Source organism: Synchiropus splendidus, chromosome 6 (genome assembly GCF_027744825.2).
Source record: "Synchiropus splendidus isolate RoL2022-P1 chromosome 6, RoL_Sspl_1.0, whole genome shotgun sequence".
NCBI lineage: Eukaryota > Metazoa > Chordata > Actinopteri > Syngnathiformes > Callionymidae > Synchiropus > Synchiropus splendidus.
Window position 1 is genome coordinate 3,113,679 of NC_071339.1, and position 22,323 is coordinate 3,136,001.

A 22,323-nucleotide genomic window follows, 5' to 3' on the forward strand; every position below is an offset into this window, starting at 1 on the left:
CTGGATTTTTCTTTGTTTGTTCTTGTGCTGTCTTGAATCAGTTTGTTCAGTCATGTTGTATGTCTCTGGAGCAAAACCAAGTTTTATGTTCACAATCTGATTCCACTGTGACACAACCCATTACATGTCAGCCCAAAAAGGGATGGTCTTACTTACACGTGACTTGTACCTGTCTCGTAATCAGTCATCGTTTCCTTTCTGGTCCAGCCAGAACTCTCCTGTGTGGTTGAATAACTCCCACTCGGTCTATTAGGCAAACCCATGTACTCATATACATATAAATCAGTGAGAACTCTGGGCAGAAAATTGAGACACTGAAAGAAACTCTTCAACTCTCTCTTTCAATCCTCTCTCTTTCAGCAACATGGCAGAGTCTCTGAACCCCCTGTGTAACCCACAGACAAAGACTGGTTCACACTCTGTGCCAGATCGGGGAAAGTGGGCCAACAAGAGGGAGTTTATTTTGACAGTAGCAGGAGCTATTGTGGGACTTGGGAATGTCTGGAGATTTCCCTACCTGTGCTACAAGAATGGAGGTGGTAAGTGCCATTATTTTTGTATTTAAAAATGAATGGTGATTTTATTTATTTATTTTTCAATACAAGGACTGTGTCTACGCTTGCAAGTATTGTAACTGTTGCAGGATTAAACTGTCCTTCATTCTCCCCAGCTCACAGCAAAACACCAAAATATAGTTATTCTGTTTTCAATCCATCTTTTTATCTCCTCCTAACTCAAATTCCCAAATGTTAGCTAATGATTTGGATTTGGACCCTGCACACTGACAACATGCTTTACATGTACAGCAAAAAGTGGGCAAAATATTACCCTTGCGTGGCATCTAATTTAAAATGCATTTTCCAAAAAACGTCGACTCAAGAATGCCAATAAACAGCTTATTATTATTCCTTTTAATCTCTTCAACCCCTCCTGAATCACTAAATGGTTGTGAAATCAGTTAAATAATCACTTTCATAACCATTTCTCCCGGGTTGAAGATATTTTAGTCAAAGCCAAACCATTTCTTTCTTGTTCACAAATGTTACCAGGCTGAGTGATTCTTTCATCAGTCTGGAATATGGCAGCTGGATTTTTTAAAACATTTTTATTGAATCAATAACTTCTACTAATAATAATCTGAAATTAAACTTGTTGCATTTCTTTTCACATACATGAAATTCTTCATATACTGCTGTGGGGACGCTGAGGAAGGAATCTTTTAAGAAGTATTTTATAAATAACTGCCACTTTTGACAAAGCATTTGCATATCTCAAGTGCTGACATTCTTCCCGCTTCAATTGCAATTACCAAACGTGTCATGTTACACAAGACCGTAATCCGAAGCATCCTACCACTGCCTCGGGGCTGGCTGCCGGATCAAAGTGGGTTGAAAGAGTAAAACCGTGAAAGAGTGTTGTTTGAAGGGGTTTGTCTGATGTGGTGTAAAAATGTACATACGTTCACATTTGGGCAAAAACGAATGATACAAGTTTTGAGTCAGTATCCAAACATGGATGTTTCGCATGTTGCTGTTTGTCTTTATTCTCTAATGCATGATCTCAATCCCTCATACTAAAGCAATAAATGTTTGAAATGGTTACATGAATGTTGTTTGCATTTATCAAAACTATGGGCGACACAAAATGCTGTGTATATATTTCATAATTTTCTATCAAAGTCACTTTTGAGACCACTTCTGATGTGGATTCGACATTCAATACCAGTAAATAACTTACTGAAGCGTGCAACATTCAAGGGCACGGCTCCTCCTCCGTAGTAACCCTGAAACGCACCACCGGTGACTGGGCAGTCCAGAGGCTCCCGTCTCGATGTCCATGTCATGTTGCATACGTGTGTCAGCCCTGCATCATCGCAAGCCATGAGATACTGATCCACAACAGGAACTCAGCCACGACAGGGTATTGACCTACCCAAGCTGCCTATCTGACTCAGACGCTTCCTGTCTCTGCTGGAGGTCAACAGTGCCCCATTTCCACTCTGAATCGTGTTGGAGAGTCAGCGTCACTCGCTCTGCAATCTCTTAGGTCGACCGAATGAGCTTTTTTCATGGCCTCATCAAGCCCAAATCCCAGCCTGTGCCTTGGCGACAGCCAAAGCTTTGCACCTGGCCTGTCGGTACCTGTCAGCTGGCTCCCACAAGCCACCAACACACCATAGACTTTCTTCATCTCGCCACACCCAATCCATCCTGTCATAGTTTCAAAAGACACAATAAACTCCCTGAGAAAGACCTAGAATGAACCTGATGGAAATGTAAAGTAGCAGGCTGGAGGCACTTATGAACCCTGAGTCAGCTCACTCTCTTGCCCACCTCACGTCGACATCACACAGGTAAACTACAGGCATTCATGAGTGACTTTAGCTGGTGGCGTTTGTGAATATATTCCAATATGTATCTGTCCTGGTCTGCATGAAGTTCATCGCGCTCCTCTATGACGCTTTTGTCCTCTCTTGCAGGTGTGTTTTTCATTCCGTATCTCATGTTCCTTTGCACATGCGGCATACCTCTATTCATACTGGAGACAGCACTGGGCCAGTACACCAGCCAGGGTGGGATTATGTGCTGGAGAAAGATCTGCCCATTGTTTGAGGGTGAGCAGTCTCAGTAGTAATCCCCACATTTAAAGATTGTGTGGCATCTTTTCTGTTTGTTGGTTTCAGGTATGGGCTATGCAGGACAGCTGATCAGTTTCTATGGCTGCATCAGCTATGTGGTGGTATTGTCATGGGCATTTCTCTACCTCTTCTCCTCCTTCTCCAAAGAGCTTCCATGGACCACCTGTAATAACAAATGGAACACGGGTAAACAGTGTTCATGCCATTTTTAACATTTAAACAGTCAGCAAATATGGAGATGCAGACGCCTTTAACTTTATTCTGAGGAACATTTGTGTGTGTGTTTCTATCAATATACTAAGTAAATCCAATTGGAAAAACACCCACCTGTCGATGAGACAATGGCGGGAGTAAAGACGGCGACGTTTAGTTGTACTGCCAAACGTTGGATGTCAAACGAGGCGCTTCTCTTCGCCTCAAGCAGCACATACCAGATACTATGCTTTGCTTCACCATGTCCGAAGAGACGATCAGGTAATGGCTTCATGTGAAGGAGGAAGTGGGAATGTAAAAAAAAAAAAAAAAAAAAATCAGATTTACAGTATGCCTTTATTGCTAAACCATTTTTCAAGCTACAACCTTTTGAAATCGTCAAGGCATCAAAATATAATATAAAAAATAAAATAAAAAAAGTCATATGCCTCAAGGCTTAATATTAATACTATATTGCAAATTCCAATACCTGATTCAAACTTACAAAAGAGTATTTTTTTCAGATGCATGTGTGGAAATCAATTCCATCAACGGCACTGGGAACAGAACGGCGGCTCTGAATTCATCGTCATCTATTGTAGAGTTTTGGCGGTGAGTTTCATCGTCATTCCCCAGAGCGGATACAGGGCTTGGAAAGCTACAGTACATGATGTGGAATGCAAGTTTAGAAACCCAACCAAGCGAAAAGTCATTTACACATGCTGGTTACTTCTTTAACACAGACAAGGTGAGGTAGCAAGCTCCGCGGACCATGATGTTTGCTAATGATGTAGGGATTTGTTGTGCGAGAAAGTAAGAGGTGGATGAAATGCAGTAGTCATGGAGCTATGCGCTGGAGAGAAGGGCGTCAGTCAAACATGAGGGTCACCCTCATATCTGATTTATTCGGACGCCATAAATACTGTTGAGACATGTTGGGAACATTAAGAGTAAACAATAAAACAATCTTAACCTCGGTTCATTCAGGCGGCGGGTCCTCAATATTTCATCTGGCATTGAAGAACTGGGCAGTATTCAGTGGGAACTGTGTCTGTGTCTTCTTCTGGCCTGGATCATCTGCTACTTCTGTGTCTGGAAAGGAGTGAGATCCACAGGCAAGGTGAGTGTAGCATTTTCAAATTCATGTTAAGCCACAGACGCACTGAAGGAGACTGAGGGGAAAGTTTATTTGTATAAATAAAACAATTCATTTTCTGCTGTGCGTTAAGAAAACCAAACTCTTTAAAGCGAATCACTGTCTGACTGTCAGGCGACGTACGTCACAGCAACTTTCCCGTTTGTCATGCTAACGGTCCTACTGATCCGAGGAATGACACTTCCTGGAGCCATACATGGAATCAAGTACTACTTATATCCAGATCCACAACGGCTTTCTGATCCTCAGGTATGAATCAGCTGTGTTTCTTTGCCATTATTAAGCTTCATTCTTGAATGCGGTGAAGTGAGCGAATACTTCTCAACCCTTTCCAGGTTTGGATGGATGCAGGAACTCAGATATTTTACTCCTACGCTATATGTCTGGGTTGTTTGACCACACTGGGGAGCTATAACAAGTACAACAACAACTGTTACAGGTAACAGTCAGTGTTCACTTAGATGGCTTGAACTCAGTGTTCAGCGTCATCCATGTGTCGGCAGTTTGGAAGTGAGTGACCATCCGAGACGAGGAGGATCTCAAGCTATTGTTGACTAGTGAAGAACGAACGGAGCATGAACTCCACAGATAGACCGATGTACTGAAAACTTGATTCAAACACTTCAGACAACACATTTTGAGAGAAGGACAAAGTAAGAGAAGCTCAACGTTGAGGAGTCCGGACACATGAAAAAATGCACTGAAACTAACCATATTGGTTAAAGCTAACATTGAAGGTCACAGGAGAGTCCAAAACAAGAATATCCTATCTAAAGCAAAAGGCCCTGTGGAATTTTGTGGCCATGGTACGAGTGAGAGCCCAGAGAATCCTGAGGGCTGTTGGGCACAGTACTACATGAGCACCCACATTAAGTTACTGGCTAAACAGAGACACATGGCGTGGAGTCTTAACAGAGTTGTTTGAGTTATCACCTGGAGTTCATCGTCACAGTTAGCGCGGTTTAAAAAAATATATATATCTATTTCCTAAACTGAGTATGAGGAGTAAAGACTTAAATAAAAGTCTATCACCTGTTTGTTTTTCTCTTCACAGGGACTCCTTCTTTCTTTGTTTGCTGAACAGTGCGACCAGCTTCCTCGCAGGCTTTGCCATTTTCTCTGTTCTGGGTTACATGTCACAAAAACAAGGGCTGGACATTGCTTCAGTCGCAGAATCAGGTGGGAAATTCGCTTCTCAGACTGTAAAAACGGTAAACACAGCCGCATGGCATGTTGACACTTTAGGCCTTTCAGTTGAATCAAATGTTTGGCCAATCCAATTTGTAGTAATCCAAAACCATATTTATTTATAAGCAGTGAAACGATACGGAGCACTAAATCATTATCATTTATGACAGGATTGTTCCAGCCTGATTTATGGAAGCTGACAGTTTGAGTTGATCTGCTGCTACATGTGAGCAGTTTTACCTCTGAGAACATTGCCACTCACTCTGTGGCTGGTGGGGGTTACTAAGCAGTCAGAAAGGTCTCTGGGCAGCAACTATGAAGGCAGCATGAATGGCTTTGGTTTCAGTGTTCATTCATCTGGAACAATGGTTCTGTCCTTAATAATCTGTCTGGAGCAAAGTCTGAAAAACACTGCCTGCCTTCCTGGAGAGCAGCTGTCGTGCCAGTACACAGCAGTGGGTGAGAGATTTGCCACATTTTTCTATTACCTGTTGATAGGCACAAGGATGCTGTTCAAACTTGTTGGAGTTGTTTTTTTTTTGTGACTTCAGTCTCATGCATATTTCTCAGGTGTAACATTTGGCGTAAACAAAAGGGTTTAATAACAAGCAGCATGACAAGTCTCAGCTTCTTAGATGTTGCCTAACCAACCTTAGTTAGTGGTTAATTGGCTCTGATATAATCTGTTTTGTAACGGCATGCTCTGTTGTTTTCTTCTGTTCTCACTCAGAGTTTCTCTCTCAGCCAACCTGTTGCATCACATATTACCGGGTCCCTAGCACGGACCCTGAAGTGTAAAAGCCCACCGAGTCATTCTTGGTCTTCATCCCAGAACAGTTAGATGTTACATGGAAGATGTGTTTGCTGCAACATACCATACCATACCATGCCAAGTTTATTTATAAAGCACTTCAAAAGCAATGCAAGATTGTCACTAAGTGCTGTACAGCACTAAAATCAGGATAAAACAGACATTAAAGACAATACATACATAAAGTTAAAACAAAAAAAAAATAAAAAGAAGATCAGCTGTGTGGTTGTATAAAAGCCAAAGAGTAAAAGTGCGTTTTAAGAAGTGTTTTAAAAGTGGACAGTGATGGTGCCTGTCTAACATGCCATAGCCGGGGGCCACAGACTGAGAAAGCCCGGTCTCCTCTCATCTTCCGCTTGGTTTTAGGTACCTCCAGGAGGAGCTGGTCAGCTGCCCTCAAGGACCGCGGAGGAACGTAGGGGGGGAAAAGCTACGCTGGATAGCTTTAGCATCACTATCTTCACCATATTTGATGAAATAGCTTGTCTATGTGAAAAGGAATTATGTGAATTTTGTTGCCAGCAGTTCTGTTGAGAAACCAAAAACATTTGATGTCAGAGTCCAAGGGCCACATGAAATCAGTTAAATTGCTTTGCATAAAAATAAAATTCGTAACATTCAGAATTTCAAAGTTATAACAAGTGACAAGTTTCAAAATGGCTGCCTCCCTCGAAACCATACCATGAATGACTGATCTGGGTTACAAAGTCATCCCACTACTGATAACAAATGCCAATCACCGAAGCATTTAAAGAAAAAAAAACAGTTTGTGGAGATGTGACTTATGGTACACGGCACAAAACAGACTTTTGGTTCACAATCTCTCTGACCATCAATAAAATACTGTCTGTTTTTGGACTTCGGCGTTTGTCGTGGTTAGTCCATATTATATAGAATACTCACCGGAACACCCCACAAGTGTCAGAGTTCAGAACCTGGCTTTTGGATGTTTATGCACCATAGCAGTGACAGCAACGTAAGAACCATGAAGAATAGAATCTGAATTTACCTGAGAAATAATAGGAGCAGGTCGAGGGTGGATGCCTGAAGGAGACGTCAACGTGGAATAAATCAAACGTTGGGAAAAGTGCCAGATGTTAAACATTTGGCGATGAGTGGGGAGAAATAATAATCTGCTCACCTCTACGCCTGATGTCTGCTTTGCGCTGTGTGTGTTCCAGGTCCAGGTCTTGTGTTCATCGTCTACCCACAAGCTGTGAGCCTGCTGCCGTTTCCTCAGGTCTGGTCAGTCAGCTTCTTCACCATGATCATCTTGTTAGGAATAGACGGCCAGGTCAGCTCGTGCTCTTCAAACCACAACCGTTTTTGTGAGCTCATTGCTTAACGCCGACTTTTCTTTTGTCACTTCGCCACAGTTTGCTGGTCTTGAAAGCATCATGACCTCAATCGTGGACCTCTTCCCCACCCAGATCTTGAAAGGGTACCGCCGAGAGCTCCTGCTGCTGCTCATCTGCTCTGTCTCCTTTTTACTAGGCATTTTTTTGGTGTCACAGGTGAGTGATGAGGAATGAGCAAGTGTTTATCATGCAGCACTACAGTACACCTGTACCCCCTACAGGCAGGAGCGTACATTCTCCAGATTTTTGATCACTATGTTTGTAGTGGTCCTACGCTGCTCCTCCTGGCTACGTTCCAGTCAATCGTCATTGGCTGGATTTATGGTAAGAAGTGTTCTTTAACATGCAAATATATATTAAAATGTATTGTTTTGCTTGCTATGGTGAGTCTCTGCTTCTATGACTGATAAACTATAAAACATTTAGTGAATATGTTTTTTTTTAATGGGCATATTTATCACTTTCAGGGGCAAATCGCTTCTCCAACAACATAGAAGACATGATTGGTTACAAACCTCTCTCTCTGATCAATTACTGCTGGCTCTACATCACCCCCGTTATTTGCAGTGTAAGTCCTCTACACCCTTCTTAACTGAAACAACAAAATAACTGTTTTATGTACTTTCACCAGGGGACACTGGTGTTCCTGTTGGTGAGATACTCTCCAATGAGGTTCAACAAATCTTATGAGTATCCTCTGTGGGCCTACTGCATCGGATGGTTTTTCTCCTCCTCCTCTCTTATCCTGATTCCCATAACAATGTTCTACAAAGTAGCCAAAGGGAAGGGAACTGTCTGGCAGGTCAGTCGCTTAATTCTGTTTTTTAACTCTGTTTTTTTGTAGAGCAGAGGCTACCTTCCACAAAATAACTCAGATAAAAGTGACTCTGAAAATGTTAATCGCTGCATTGGGTTTGAAGAGCGAATGTTTGGTGTGATTCTCATGCAAGTAACATCCATTATTAGTGAATAAGAGCAGTGTATGATGGCATAATGTTGTTGTAAGTGGTCAACGAAAACGGCATTTCTTGCTTTTCCTGCAGAGGATCCGAGCGGCATCTCGATGTGCAGACGACCTTCCGATGAAGACGCCAGACAGATGATGTGAAACATATCGTCAAAATAACTGCAAAAACTCCTGATGATCCTCAGTTTTATTAACAGTTTCGATGACAGGGTGCTGTTTTGTGGGGGCTAGGGTTGATTCACCTGTGATTTTGTTGCTCGCTCAGTCATTTATTAAGCTTTTAGTTGCTCCTTCTCAGGAAAATCTTTATAAACTTTGGTATCGCTGAGGCACATTATTATTTCAGGATTACAAAATACTGTATTTGCTCTTGAAAGATTCCATGAGCAGTTTCTCTTCAAACATGTTTCTCATCTTTCTATTTCATCTCACAAGGAAAGCCTCTTCTAATCCTGTTACATAGCACAGGAGTAGTCGGCCTGCAGCCAAGGGCTACGGGCTCACGGAAGATAGAGTGGACCAGTCTGTCATTTGACAAGCAAGTGAATAATGTCAACTAATGTAACAACTGTACTGTTTTTTATGGCACGTTGATGAGTGATCCATTGAGATGACAAAGGAATTCTAAAAGGCATTTTTGCATCACTTGAAATTTCCATACAGCTGTTTTATTGTGTCAAGCGCACATTTACCAACCTGAAGGTTCTACGAACTATCTCAAGCAATAAAGCAGTTGTTTCTCTATGATAAAGCTCCGACCACGGAGATGGAGACTAAGCGTCCTCGTGTTTTTTTTTTTACTCTAAAGGTGTACCATGTGTAATTTGTTTTTGTAGAAATGTGTAACTGGATGTATTTGCCTGTTTTTCATCATCTTTGTCTCTTTTCACTGCATTGACAGCCTTTTCTTTGTCTTTATTATTGATTCAGAAATGATAACTGTTTACAGCTTTTAAATAAAATTCATTCAAAAACGTTCTCTTTGTTTTCTTCAAAAGGCTATTTCAAATCCTCTAGCTAGCAGGGGGGATTATTTTGGACTTAAAATCACAAGTCTTCTGGTGACAGGAACATCTTCCTGCCTGACAGGAAATTCTCCCTGTCCTGTAGAAAACAAAAAAAAATGTTATTCACAGGCTAAATCTCTTTTTCAATCTTGCAAAACGACAATCCCTGAGGGTTTACTTTTGTGGCAGTTTCTCAATATAGAGCACGAGGAGTGCTTTGACTTTGTGCCAACCCTTTACTCTAATACAGCTGATAAAGAAAAATGTGTTTGAGTGATCATGTTTACGGTTGACCCCTGATTTACCCCCTCTCCTGAAGAGATTTACTGCTCCTATGCAATTCTGTACTAACATGCTGGCGTCCTCACTGCATTCCAAAAGCAGGCCCCTTAGTTTCTATGTTGGAGCTGGTACTTTTCCTGGGAACACTGTCTCTATGTGTAGAAGTGCATTTTCACAAAAAAAAAAAACCCTGCTCCTTATATGTGCATTATATCGTTCCTTTAAAGGAAGGCTCCTCGGCACACTCGAAAGGCAGATTCAATATAGAAAGGACACCTCTTATGCATCAGTGTGCAGTCGGCCTACGCTGTTGTAAACCAGTGTTGCTTTTGCGAACGCCGACTCCTTCGAAGTAAAATTTCCCTTGAGCTCAAGTATAAAGATCTCACGGATAAAAGCACAATTACCAAACAAAAACAAACATTTTATAAGTGTTTTACAAATATTTATTTAAAAAGAAATCTCAGTAAAAAAACGTAGACATCAGTGTTCAATTCGCAACAGTCGCTCTCAGGATCCTGATGTCATCCACCGGCCGATCTTGATTATTGGTCTCCACCAGCCCAATCCGGTTCAGAACACCAATCCCCTGGCACACCCTCCCAAAAATAGTATGTTTTCCATCCAGCCACTGAGTGGGTTTGAGACTGAGGAAGAACTGGCTGCCATTTGTGTCGGGCCCCGCATTTGCCATTGCCAAAATACCAGCACCTTAAAAACAGGGAACATTTCAATGAAGGCTTTGGCACAAATATGACATAAAATCTAATGATTCATAATCATTACATCATGCTTCATTTCCATTCACATGTCCCTCCATTATCATATATTATATTATCTGCCAGAAGACAAGCTTCGCCAGCTCAACGTGCCTGACTCCCTCTGCAGGTGGATTACAGACTTCCTGACCAGCCAGAGTCAGTGTGTGCGGCTGGGGACGACTGTCTCCGACACTCGGACCCTCAACATCGGGTCTCCTCAGGGCTGTGTTCTCTCTCTCCATGGCTCTTCTCTCTGTACACTAACTGCTGCACCTCCAGCCATGAGTCCATGAAGCTGATCAAGTTTCACCATCATCGGACGCCACCATCATCTCAGATGGAGATGAGTCGGCTTACAGGAGGGAGGTGGAGCGGCTGGTGTCCTGGTGCAGCCACAACAACCTGGAGCTCAACGCCCAGAAGACAGTCGAGTTGATCATAGACTTCAGGAAAATCACAGCTCCTCCGTCCCCTCTCATGTTGGCTGGTTCGCCCATTCCCATAGGAAACTACATCTGCCGACGAAGTTGGTGGAGTTCTAAATAGCCATCGTGGAGTCCATCCTCACCTCCTTTATCATCGTCTGGTACAGCAGCGCCACCGCTAGGGACAAGAGCAGACTGCAGCGCATTGAGTGCGCTCTGCTGAGAAGGTGATCGTTGCAGACTGCCACCTCAGAGATGTGCAGGTCGCATCAGAGCCAACCCTTCTCACCCTGGTCATGGACTGGTTTGTTCCTCTTCCCTCTGGCAGGAGGCTACAGTCCATCCACACCAGAACCTCCCGTCACAGGAACAGCTTCTTCCCCTCAGCCGTCAGAATGATTAATTTGTGATCAGCCCTTTGTTGGTGGGTTATTTATTTATTAGTTACCTTTATTATTACTATTTACTTGTATTCATTGTTTTTTTAATTAAATTTTATTGATTCCAAAGCACTTTGCAAGTTGGTGGGATCCGCACTGACCATGGCAATAAAGCTGATTCTCATTCTGATAGGGGGTGCATTGACTCAGGCCACCCAGGACAAAATACATCGTGTGAAAATGCCTTAAATAGACAGCATAGGTTCCCTTTAAATATAATATGCAACAACACTAAATTGTCACCAATTCAAATGCCTAAAATAACAACTAAAGAGGCAAAAATACACATTGCCATAATTGCACTTGATTGGTAAATACCTGTGAATTTGAGTTCTGGGTGGATCTCGTCTTCAAACTGTTTACCATATATGGATGCCCCACCACGTCCTGAAAGAAAGTATGGCTCGTTTAACCTCAGTTTGGCACTTTGCTGCCATTTCCTGGTGATATACAGCGTCCACTTCTAGTCAGACGTGGATTTTGCGTTAAACCTACCGGTTCCCGTGGGATCTCCGCCCTGTACCATGAAGTCCTTGATTATTCTGTGGAATTTGGTGTCGTTATAGTAGCCCCGTCTGGACAATTCGGCGAAGTTTTTGCAGGTTCTCGGGGCATGATTCCAGTACAACTCCAACACCACGGTCCCCATTCTGCAGGACACGTCGCATGTAAGTCACGTTCAAACTAAACAAGCCAACTGCTGTAGTTTTATCCTGACTTGATGAATAACATATACGAATCAAGGCCTTAGCATTTGAACAAGAGCAGATGGTAAACTCGGGTAAGCACGCGGTATATAAAGACTAACGGTATAAAAGACAACACGCTGTGAAATGCTACATTACTTAGCATGTAGATCTAAAACTTCAATTCCGAATGGCTTACGTTGTTTCTAGAGCAACAGTGGGTGGCTGCCATGTATCTGGAGGTATTCCTGACATGTTTCACAGAATCAAACTTAAAACGTAACCCTTTTGCGAACAAAACACGAAACACAAGCTTCCATTCAAACGATTCCGGTGGAATCTTCTTCTGTGATTGTCACCGACAACGCCGGGCGATGACTGCCCCCTGCTGGACGGTTGTAACTAAAACCGTATGTGTCCGTACGCGGATCAACGTTCCCGCCGGTGTTGTTATGTGCAGCACAGTGGAACCTGGACGTATTATTTGCCCTGGTTTGTTTATTCATACACAGATTCATTGTAGACTATGTTTTAACTCATAATACTTAGTTTGCAATTTAACCTTCAAGCAGCAGTGGGCAGCAAAAGCCGCCGTCAAAACTTGCGTGACAGTAGTCACTTCTCTTGCCGCTTCATCGCTCGCTTATCCGCGCTCGTAGGTGATGTATAAACAGTCATTTTAAAGCTTTTTCCAAACTGTCGTCTTCTCTTTGAGCTAAGTGTCGAATCGTTGCTGTTTTTTGTAACTACGTGTTTGCTGTTAGCTTTAGCCAACGATAGCTGTGTGCTTATCACGTCATCGTGTGCGACATAATGTTGAAATAACTCGTGAAACACTTGTTGTATTGTGTGTATAGTCAATGCAGACGTGGGTATTTACTAACTTTATTTCCGTATAGGTTTCTACTCCGGCGATCAGCTGCACTATGATCTTGCTCTTACTTTATGCATTGCCTTGTATTTTGCTGTTGCTTTATATTTAGAGTCAGGTTATTTAACATCTAATAAGCGGCGTAATACTGAAAACTCAGTGTGAAATTAAAGTGTACTGCGACTAAAATCTCATAAAGTAAGACGGACTGACTCTTTCGACGATGATAACTTGATGCTCTCTATATGTTTTTGCGTCAATTGAGATTCAGGTATATTGAAATACTTTGTGTTCAAAATGGCAGACACACAGTGATGAACTTTAATGACGTATATTACAGAAAAAAAGTGTCACTGAGGCCAGCTATAAGATATTCAAGTGTTTCGGTTTTCAACTCCCCAGGTAGGTGATTTAGAAACGTTATTTTGTTCCATCGTGGTGCTGTTCAACCAATTAGCTCAAATACTTCTCCATGGTTGACGCCTCACTCTTAAACACCTGAGTAAATATTGAATATTTTAATGTGCTGTTTTAGTTGTGCAGCCAAAGGAACTTCCTGTGATATAACAAAGAAATAATATTCTTTTCAATGACAAGAGTGTATGTAATTTCCGGTGTGTAACACAGAATAAGAATAAACAAAGTTAAATATCAACATGATATTTATCGGAAGTGGTTGTCCTAACTCAATCAAATTAATTGTTTAGTTATTAATATTGGTGTTATGGTCTTTTGTTGCAAAAAAAAACCACGTACATAGTTAGTCTTTATGCTTATTACTGATTTCTACTTTGAAACGTGAATTTTAACATTTGTGTTTCACCTTGATTTGGAAGATTCCGCATCCTCCTTGTCATGTGCCTAATGAGGTTTGAAGTCTAATCCAATAAAGACAGTTGCAGGCCTGTGACCACATCTAAGCTCATGGCTAGGTCAGGATATTTTTGGGAGTAAGCCCTCAGCAGGAACGTGTGCAATATACAACCTAGCAAAGCAAAACTGTTGACCAACAGTTTGATATTTTGAGCAAGTTTTGGTGTGTCTTTGTTTGCTCTGTGGACATAATTAGATTGCTCTGTCTCCCTTCAAAGATCCGACATCATGTCCATTATCAAGATTCATGCTCGGGAAATCTTTGACTCTCGTGGAAACCCGACTGTCGAGGTTGACCTCTGGACTGACAAGGGTAAGCCTTGCTTTTTTTCAGTTCGCTGTTCAGGTGTTCTGAATCAACTTACTGAAGAGAAAATTATAAACAAACTCTTTATCTGAGGTCACTTGTTTGTTTGAAGAGGAAAACTACTAAACAGACAACTCTGATATTCCATATCACGTTTGACTGAGCAGAACCTTTGATTTCTCCAGGCTTGTTCAGGGCAGCGGTTCCAAGTGGTGCATCGACTGGAATCTATGAAGCTCTGGAGCTCAGAGACAATGACAAGTCTCGCTTCCTTGGCAAAGGTCAGATGACTTTCTTTTTAAAGAGGTGTTAGAGCTCATATCTTGTATTTCAGATGATGTTCAAGGACATCTCAGTCTCTGTGTTCTCAATCCGTGTTAGCTGTCTTGCTTGTGGGCTTGACACAAGTACAGATGGTTGGCAGTTTGAATACCTGTGAAGCAAGGGTTTGGTGCTATGCTCATTAATTGCTTTCATCAGGACCTGCCGGTGGAAAGCTGTAGTATCCTATGAATGTTAATCCATTGGTCTCCTGGTTCTCTGGAAGCACAAACACTCACACATTGGCACAGCGTGCCCTCTATTAAACTCTGTACATGGACAGTGGGAGGAAACACGAGTATCTGGAGGAAACCCAGGGTTGCTGAATGTTGAATATGAGCCTTTTACACTTTCAAATGATGTTGACTATTTTTTAACTTTTTTAATCTTTTAAATAGAAAAGGCGGAAATTGAGGAATTGCATATTGTCTCCCCCCGCTGGATATAACTGTGTCGTTTCAAACTGCTATATTGATATCTATATCTAGTGTGGTCTAAAAGCATTTTTTTCCTATGGACTCCTGTATTTCCATCCTCTCTGCCAGATGTGATACCTTTAGTAAGTTCTGTTTTTTGCCTCTAAAACAAGAGAATGGACTTTGTTTTGTCAACATCAGTTCTCGTGATGGTGCATGTTCTTTGCATCCCACTTATGTATGTGTGTAAACTGTGTGAGGAATGCTTTACCAACAGCATTGCAACATTTTTAACATTAATCATTCCCACAATTTACATTTTTATGTCAACACATGGCATGGATCTGTTCGCCACAGTGTTCTGATGAATATTCTATCCAATATTCTAGAAACAATAATGTGTCGCCTCTCTGCCGCAGGAGTTTCTCAAGCTGTCGAACACATCAACTCTACTATCGCTGACGCTCTGGTTGACCAAGTGAGATGCTGATTCTTAATCTCTGAATCAAGAGAAGCTGTATCAAGTAAATGCTCCTTTCCTGCATTTCTTCCTCGCAGGGTGTGAGTGTGGTTGAGCAAGAGCAAATTGACCAGATAATGATCGATCTGGACGGCACTGAGAATAAATGTAAGTTTGTCTTTTTAATATTATGGATGGTATGTTTTAAGAACGGCTTTCGTTGATGAATGGAACTGAATGAATGCAATGTTGGCAAGATCTGTGCGTCAGCAGTTTGCAATAGTGCTCTGTAGAATTAAATAACTATTGTTGCCTGTCTGCTGAGATGAATATTAGATGGCAGATATTTGACTTTCATTTGGGTCATTACTTCACCTGAACCACTCAACCAAGTTAATGGCTTTTTCCATCACTAATCATTAGTAGTTTTTTTTTATTATCTGAAAGAGGTTGAGATGCTGCGATTGGCTGTTGAAAGTGACGTCATCTTTTGATTAACATGTTGCACTGAATTGACCCAGAAAACATTCATTCGTCCCCCTACACAACATTACCCCGCCTTCGTATCATGGCTGTGTTCCAATCCTGCATGTCCTGATTTAATGAATGAATATTTGAACAAAATCAACAGAGATGATGGCTACAGATGACCGTTTATCACCGCAGTGCATTTACAGTCTTGTCAGCATGAATCCTGATCCGTCATTTAAATATAATCTGATTCATTTAAAATCTAAGAGCGATATTTTTTATTATTTAAATGAATGTTTTTTGTATGAAAGATGAATTAACTATGGAACAGTCAATATGGGAAACAAAATAAATAAATAAATAGCTTTAGTCCTTTCATATAAATGTTTATGTTTATTTTAAACATAGTTATTCTAATTTAAGCTGGTTATATTGAACAAGCTTTTTCACATCAAGTCAGCATTCATCATTTTCTTTGTCAGGCACTGTTTCTATTGTTGTGTCACATGACACAGTGCAAGGACTAGCTATCGCCAGGACGTTACAGATGCCAGTCCACAGTTGGAATGCCATGCTCTTCACAAAAACAAAGAATCAACTTGTCAGGTTGTTCATGCTTTTTTTCTGTCTCCTTCAGCTAAATTGGGAGCTAACGCCATCCTTGGCGTGTCACTGGCTGTTTGTAAGGCTGGTGCCGCAGAAAAAGGTGTCCCACTGTATCGTCACATCGCTGACCTTGCTGGACATGAGAAAGTCATCCTGCCTGTGCCAGTGAGTATGTGTACCAATGCAGTTCCCTGAGGTCTGTTTGAAGAAGCCGGTTCACCAGAACCATTGGGGGAAGTAAATGGACGCACGGGTTATCCATCTCTGAACTGCACAAATCTGTGTTTTCGGTTTCTGAACGGGGTCAACACTTAGTTTAATCAACCTACAGTAGAGTCAAAGTTGATCCATGAACAGCCGTGTTTGATGACGTCAATGGAACGCACATTACATGATTCACCGTGGTCGCACATGAAACATAGGCTGCGTCACTCACCCCACTTCTCCTCAGCAGAGAATGGAATGGTTTGTGAATGTTTATGTGGAAAGTGAACCCAAGAAATGATGTCAATGCTATTGTTAACTGGAGAGAAAATGAAATTAGGCATTATTGAATTACAAGCAAGTGTAGTGTTGTTCAGCCGGTCCTCATCAAACAGTGTATATAGACGAGAACACAAATATTGTTCTCGCTAAAGCAGCTGTGACGGATGCGATTTGAGCACTATAAACGTGTGTGCATAGTGGTTAGCCCAGCTGACCAGAGCCGGTTTCCACTATAATGCGATGTTTAACTTCGACTTAATAAGCATTCAAGAATCAAAGGGGCAAAGACAATCGTGCAATGACAGCTCGACTTGTTTGTTTTTTTTCCCCTATTGGTTGATTGTTCTTCGTTCTGCCCCCTCAGCATTCTGCACGTGATACAGCATATGAGAGTACTTAGAACAATAGAAGTGGTGGTTATGCTTCACATCCAGGTTCTCATCAGGGAGCGATATAACATCCAGTCTGGCTGTAGACTGGGATTTCTGTCGTATCTGCGCTTCAACCCTGGTGACTCTGAGCTTTGCTGCTGCAAACCTTTGTATCACGGCGTATGTTTCACCGGTAACTGACACAGAGGTTTACTGATCCTGCTTCATGAAACTAAAAACCAGGTCTGCTCACTACGGTAGAAACCAACTCAGGCTTTTCACTGAAACGTTCTGAAACAGACCCCTGTAATCATTTACTGTTTTGTTTTCCTCGTAATGACATCTCAACTCTCCCTCTGTTTATCAGGCATTCAATGTGATCAACGGTGGCTCTCATGCTGGCAACAAGCTTGCCATGCAGGAGTTCATGATTCTGCCTGTCGGAGCCAGCACCTTCAAAGAAGCCATGCGCATCGGAGCTGAGGTCTACCACAATCTTAAAAATGTCATCAAGAAGAAATACGGCCAAGACGCCACCAATGTGGGAGACGAAGGAGGATTCGCTCCAAACATCCTGGAGAACAAGGAAGGTAAATGCTGCTGCTGTCACACCTTTTTTTAAATGCCTGAGATCATGTGTTTCTTGTTTTTGGTTTTGTACTTTCAAATCTTACACCATTATATAACTTAATGACACAGAGTCGTCATCGGAATCCAAAAAGCATTGTATTGAATCCTTCTATTGCAATAGGAAAGTGCTGCAAACAAAGGACAGCTGATCTTCGTGGCCACTGCCCATGCAAAGCCAGTAACCAAAATGTAGTCCAGTTGCTGATGTCTATTATTGGTGACAGAATTATTCTTGGCCATTATATGTTCGACTCTCGACGCCTCAGTTGTTTAATATAAAACTAGTATACTTAAATGCCTAAAAGCTCAGTACTGACATTCAAACTGACAGTTTCTCTGTAAATGATTCCCTGCCTGTCGCAGCCCTGGAGCTGATCAAGGAGGCCATTGCCAAAGCTGGCTACACAGACAAAGTAGTGATCGGCATGGATGTGGCAGCGTCTGAGTTCTTCAAGAAGGGAAAGTACGACCTTGATTTTAAGTCTCCCGACGACCCGTCCCGTTACATCACTCCCGATGAGTTGGCTGACCTTTACAAGAGCTTCATCAAGGATTACCCAGGTAACCTCTGCACTGTTTTACAAACAAGTCGGCACACTCATCGCGCTACACAGTGAACTCACGGAAACATGTTTTGATGTGTAAGACAATACAAGGGTCGAAATCACCCTAAACCTTTAGTGTCAATGTCAAATAACATTCTTTGCAACATGGCTGGTTCATACCATTCCTCTTCTAAGCTTTGTAAAACATACGTATTCTCTGCCTTCGCTCTTCATATTGTGCAGGTCTGTTTTGTCATTACCTACCACAGCTACGTCTGTTTCTTTTGGAGGTAAGCTGCAGGGTGTGGCCATATTGGAATGCTACACTTGTGTAAGCTCACTGTTTGCTGTTAACACTTGATTAGAGTTTGCTGCTTGTCCTGCATCTGCAAATTACACAGAAGCACAAAGCTGCCTTTCACAGCTCAGCATAATTTAGTGTTCCGGTTTAAGTGTTGGCATCATTCGGACCATATTAAAACAGTGAGACAGAAAGCTGAGAAATAGGTTGGACAGAGTCAGAAAACTTCCTTTAACCCATGATGTCGAGAGACTGCGCACTCAAGATGTATTTCAACATCCACAGTTGTTTCCATCGAGGATCCTTTTGACCAAGACGACTGGGCAGCCTGGACCAACTTCACTGGCAGCACTGACATCCAGGTCGTTGGCGATGATCTCACTGTCACCAACCCAAGTCGCATTAGCAAGGCCGTGGAGGAAAAGGCCTGCAACTGTCTATTGCTGAAGGTCAATCAGATTGGCTCCGTCACTGAGTCTATGCGAGCGTAAGTTCAGACCTCCAACTGTGCCGCAATCTAATTTACTGAAAACATTCTGTGTGCCTCTGTCTTCTGTAGTCACAGAGGCCAATCTTTGCTTTAGCTTTTAATATAGAGCTTTTGTTGTCAGGATTGTATTCAGTGTCATTAACATGTGTGCCACTAGTGTTATAGTCGACACCACCATGTCCACGCTGGATATTGTTTTCCAGCGTAAATCCAAACGAACCTACCGAACACCAATAGAATTCAATTGCTTATAAAAATGTTATGTGACACGACACGCGGTTAGAGTTGTACTGATGAAAAATGGACAAACATGGAGCTTAATACACGGCCCCATGACTGGTGGAGGTAATTATTGAATACAAAACCGTTGCTTTAACAGTTAGCTTGACACTGTTTTTGCCCTCATCTGTGATGTAATTGAGGTTCAGTAATGCACAAATGTATCAATCAGGTGGGGTTTTAAAAGACTTCAGTCCTCTGGAGTTGAAGACATTAGCTATTTAAGAAAAAACCTCAAGCCCAGCTTGTGTCATGCAGAGACGGAGTCTTAAATGCACTCGAATCTAAGTCAAGACGAAGACCTTAAAACATGGTCTTGAGTCCGACACTGGTCTCCAGCGCAACACTTCATGGATCTCTTCAAAATATATATTGTGAATTCGTTGATTCGATATGTGTCTTTACATCTTACTTTGTCATTTGGCAGCTGTAAGATGGCACAGGAGAATGGCTGGGGCGTGATGGTCAGTCACCGTTCTGGAGAAACTGAAGATACCTTCATTGCAGATTTGGTGGTTGGCCTTTGTACTGGACAGGTGATGTAGTACACTTGAAAATATAAATGGCTTTTGTACATATTTGAATACATAGTTGGACAAGTACCACACAAATGACCTTTTGGCAAAACTCGTTTTCATCACCTGCAGCCAGTCCACTGTTGCTAAATAAATAATAATATTGTTGATATTTGAAATCTTTTCTTTCCAGATCAAGACTGGAGCTCCGTGTCGCTCCGAGCGTTTGGCCAAATACAATCAGATTCTCAGGTACAAATGGACTCCATCATCTCTCTGTCACTGGAGCTATTTTTCCTGGATGCAATTTTGTTAAATGCTTCTGAAAATGATCTTCACCTGTTTTTAATCTTAGAGGCCCACTGTTACAGTAGTGTTAAAAATCTAAACTACATTAGATCATCATCAACAGATCATGGTGGATACTCCGCTGTATATAATATTACCTGGTGACATGGCAAAGACTCTTAGTTTCAGAAAGAGGAAGTACAATGTGCTTATAGCGTCCTTCTTCCATACTCGAGACACCTATGAGTGTACAGCCACGCACGCACGCTGTTTGCATGTGCATTGGAAACAGTAAGTCAAGAGGTGTGAAAGCCACAGTTGCAATTTCTTTGCTGTGAAATTAGAGTAGACAGATTTGTGCATGATTAAAGATAAACAGTCCCAGAATCTGATCTGGAGCAACTCATGTTCTTCTGTTAGCCAGTTCAACGTTCAAAGGGATATGCTGTCACGATGATTTATTTTGCAATGAAAAGGTAATTGATTGAAAAAGAGAAGAATTTGTTTCTTGGGTAGGTGCTGCTGCTGGAGCCTTTGCTTTTGTACCATAATGCACCATGATAAGTATCTTGCAAAAGTGTGGCTATAAGAAGAAATAGTGACAGCGCCTGGAAACCAAGCTATACTAAGTTGCATTTTTGTCCTTATAGAATTGAAGAAGATTTGGGAGACGACGCTTATTTCGCTGGGAGAAACTTCCGGCAGCCATTGATGGCATGATTCCGTCTGGTCCTACACCGTCCTACTCAACATACTGTAGCACTTACGACGTTACCAGACTTAGAATTTGAAGAATAGGGACTTGCCGTATTTATTAACATTGATGTCACAGTTACTGTGTTATATTTGCACTCTGTATAACAAATTAAAAAAATACAGTGCTTGACTTATTCTCTTCATTTACTTATTTGTGTGCCATTGTTTTGGTGTCTAAAAATAATGTTTTAAATGTACGTTTTTATAAATGTGCGTCTTTTAGACAGGATTTTGGGGGAAATTTTAAGATTTGAACCACTATCGTGTAAAATGATAAGTGACACTTGTGGTAAGTGGTGACCAACTTTGGCAAACCTCCGTTACATAATGACATTTAATCTGATATAGCTGCAGGGTGTAATAATTGTGATTTTTAGAGTTTATTTTCACCTTTTTTTTTACTGCTCATTGATAATTGTATATTTGATTAGTTGCCTTAGTGTCTGCACAGCCGAATGTTTGGATGTTTTGAGTGAAATGGTAGATATGATCCTACCTCCTGTAGCTTAATATCAAATGATAATGTGGATTCTAGATCTAGAATCTTTCCAAGCTGACAAAACAGATTAAGTGTACTCTATACTGTACGATTTTAGTTGTAAGTTGTAAATTCAAAGCTGTCTTAACCTGAAACATTATCCTGCTTTCTGTTTCATCTTTTCCTGTATGATCTTACATAGGATCAAGTCCCCCTGACCCTGATGTCACTGTTGTCATGTAACACACTGTAACTATACTTGGCGACTACTAAACGTGGACACAAAGTAAAAAATTAATTATTAAAATTATTCAGGTTATAGTAGCTAACCTTCAGGCAATCATCAAGATGTAGAACTAATATTTTATGTTTATTAATATCAATTTAAATTCAAGTGCAGTACATCATATAGATGGTGCACATTTAACACATAGGTTTAGTTATGAATGAATGTAATGTCTCCTGTAAAATATTGTAAATACATGACAAATGATGTCATTTGTATATATTTTATAATTACATTACTGCTACTGTACGTTGCATACAATTGAGTCAATATTTCTTCTTATATTTCACAGCTTGAAAAGGAGCAGAGTGAAGAAAATCCCAAGCATTGTTGCATGTCAGCATGTGTGAGGTCCTTTATGTTGTGTGTTACTGTAAGTCATTTTTTCAGTTATTATTTGACCTTGAAAATCATCTTGTCAGAATTGTTTTTCGAAATTCACTATCTGTGATAATGGGATCTGCGCGTTAACGATACAGGAAATATATGCTCTTTTTTTTTTTTGGTTTTGAGTCATTTCATTAAAGCATTCGCAAATGAAATCCGATCCCAATGTTAACTACAAAAATGTGTAATCGCCGTCTTCATGTAAACGTTCGCGATCTTCCCGGTATCTGGATCTAATGTGCCTCCAAATGACCGATGTCCGTGTGATGATGGCG

The 22,323-nt window shown here is 41.3% G+C and overlaps 3 protein-coding genes across 8 annotated transcripts; 2 read left to right on the forward strand and 1 right to left on the reverse strand.

The window, feature by feature from the left end:
• The first annotated feature begins 232 nt into the window (after nucleotides 1-232).
• LOC128760062 (sodium- and chloride-dependent GABA transporter 2-like) lies at nucleotides 233-9,272 on the forward strand. 3 transcript variants are annotated; one of them, XM_053867021.1, is made up of 14 exons: nucleotides 233-539; nucleotides 2,480-2,614; nucleotides 2,684-2,824; nucleotides 3,355-3,442; nucleotides 3,818-3,950; nucleotides 4,101-4,235; nucleotides 4,322-4,425; nucleotides 5,041-5,165; nucleotides 7,167-7,279; nucleotides 7,362-7,499; nucleotides 7,565-7,667; nucleotides 7,811-7,911; nucleotides 7,975-8,145; nucleotides 8,387-9,272. In XM_053867021.1, exons 1-14 carry the CDS (start codon nucleotides 365-367, stop codon nucleotides 8,444-8,446), a joined length of 1,722 nt encoding a protein of 573 aa, XP_053722996.1. In that variant the 5' UTR covers nucleotides 233-364; the 3' UTR covers nucleotides 8,447-9,272. The 3 variants fall into 3 exon arrangements, with proteins under 3 accessions (XP_053722996.1, XP_053722997.1, XP_053722998.1); XM_053867022.1 differs by lacking the exon at nucleotides 2,684-2,824; XM_053867023.1 differs by lacking the exons at nucleotides 233-539; nucleotides 2,480-2,614; nucleotides 2,684-2,824 and adding an exon at nucleotides 2,833-3,112.
• Nucleotides 9,273-10,046: 774 nt separating this feature from the next.
• Nucleotides 10,047-12,283, reverse strand: ppil1 (peptidylprolyl isomerase (cyclophilin)-like 1). The gene is made up of 4 exons (XM_053867029.1): nucleotides 12,111-12,283; nucleotides 11,721-11,875; nucleotides 11,544-11,612; nucleotides 10,047-10,310 (listed from the first exon to the last, which is right to left on the reverse strand). The coding sequence occupies exons 1-4, from the start codon at nucleotides 12,164-12,166 to the stop codon at nucleotides 10,090-10,092; spliced, it is 501 nt and encodes a 166-aa protein (XP_053723004.1). The 5' UTR covers nucleotides 12,167-12,283; the 3' UTR covers nucleotides 10,047-10,089.
• Nucleotides 12,284-12,304: 21 nt separating this feature from the next.
• Nucleotides 12,305-21,027, forward strand: eno1b (enolase 1b, (alpha)). Of its 4 annotated transcripts, none has more exons than XM_053867026.1 (12): nucleotides 12,305-12,403; nucleotides 13,874-13,968; nucleotides 14,148-14,243; nucleotides 15,119-15,177; nucleotides 15,258-15,327; nucleotides 16,268-16,401; nucleotides 17,461-17,683; nucleotides 18,087-18,284; nucleotides 18,855-19,056; nucleotides 19,766-19,874; nucleotides 20,047-20,105; nucleotides 20,792-21,027. In XM_053867026.1, exons 2-12 carry the CDS (start codon nucleotides 13,884-13,886, stop codon nucleotides 20,859-20,861), a joined length of 1,305 nt encoding a protein of 434 aa, XP_053723001.1. In that variant the 5' UTR covers nucleotides 12,305-12,403; nucleotides 13,874-13,883; the 3' UTR covers nucleotides 20,862-21,027. The 4 variants fall into 4 exon arrangements, with proteins under 4 accessions (XP_053723001.1, XP_053723000.1, XP_053723003.1 ...); XM_053867025.1 differs by lacking the exon at nucleotides 12,305-12,403 and adding an exon at nucleotides 12,410-12,570; XM_053867028.1 differs by lacking the exon at nucleotides 12,305-12,403 and adding an exon at nucleotides 12,410-12,566.
• Nucleotides 21,028-22,323: the final 1,296 nt, after the last annotated feature.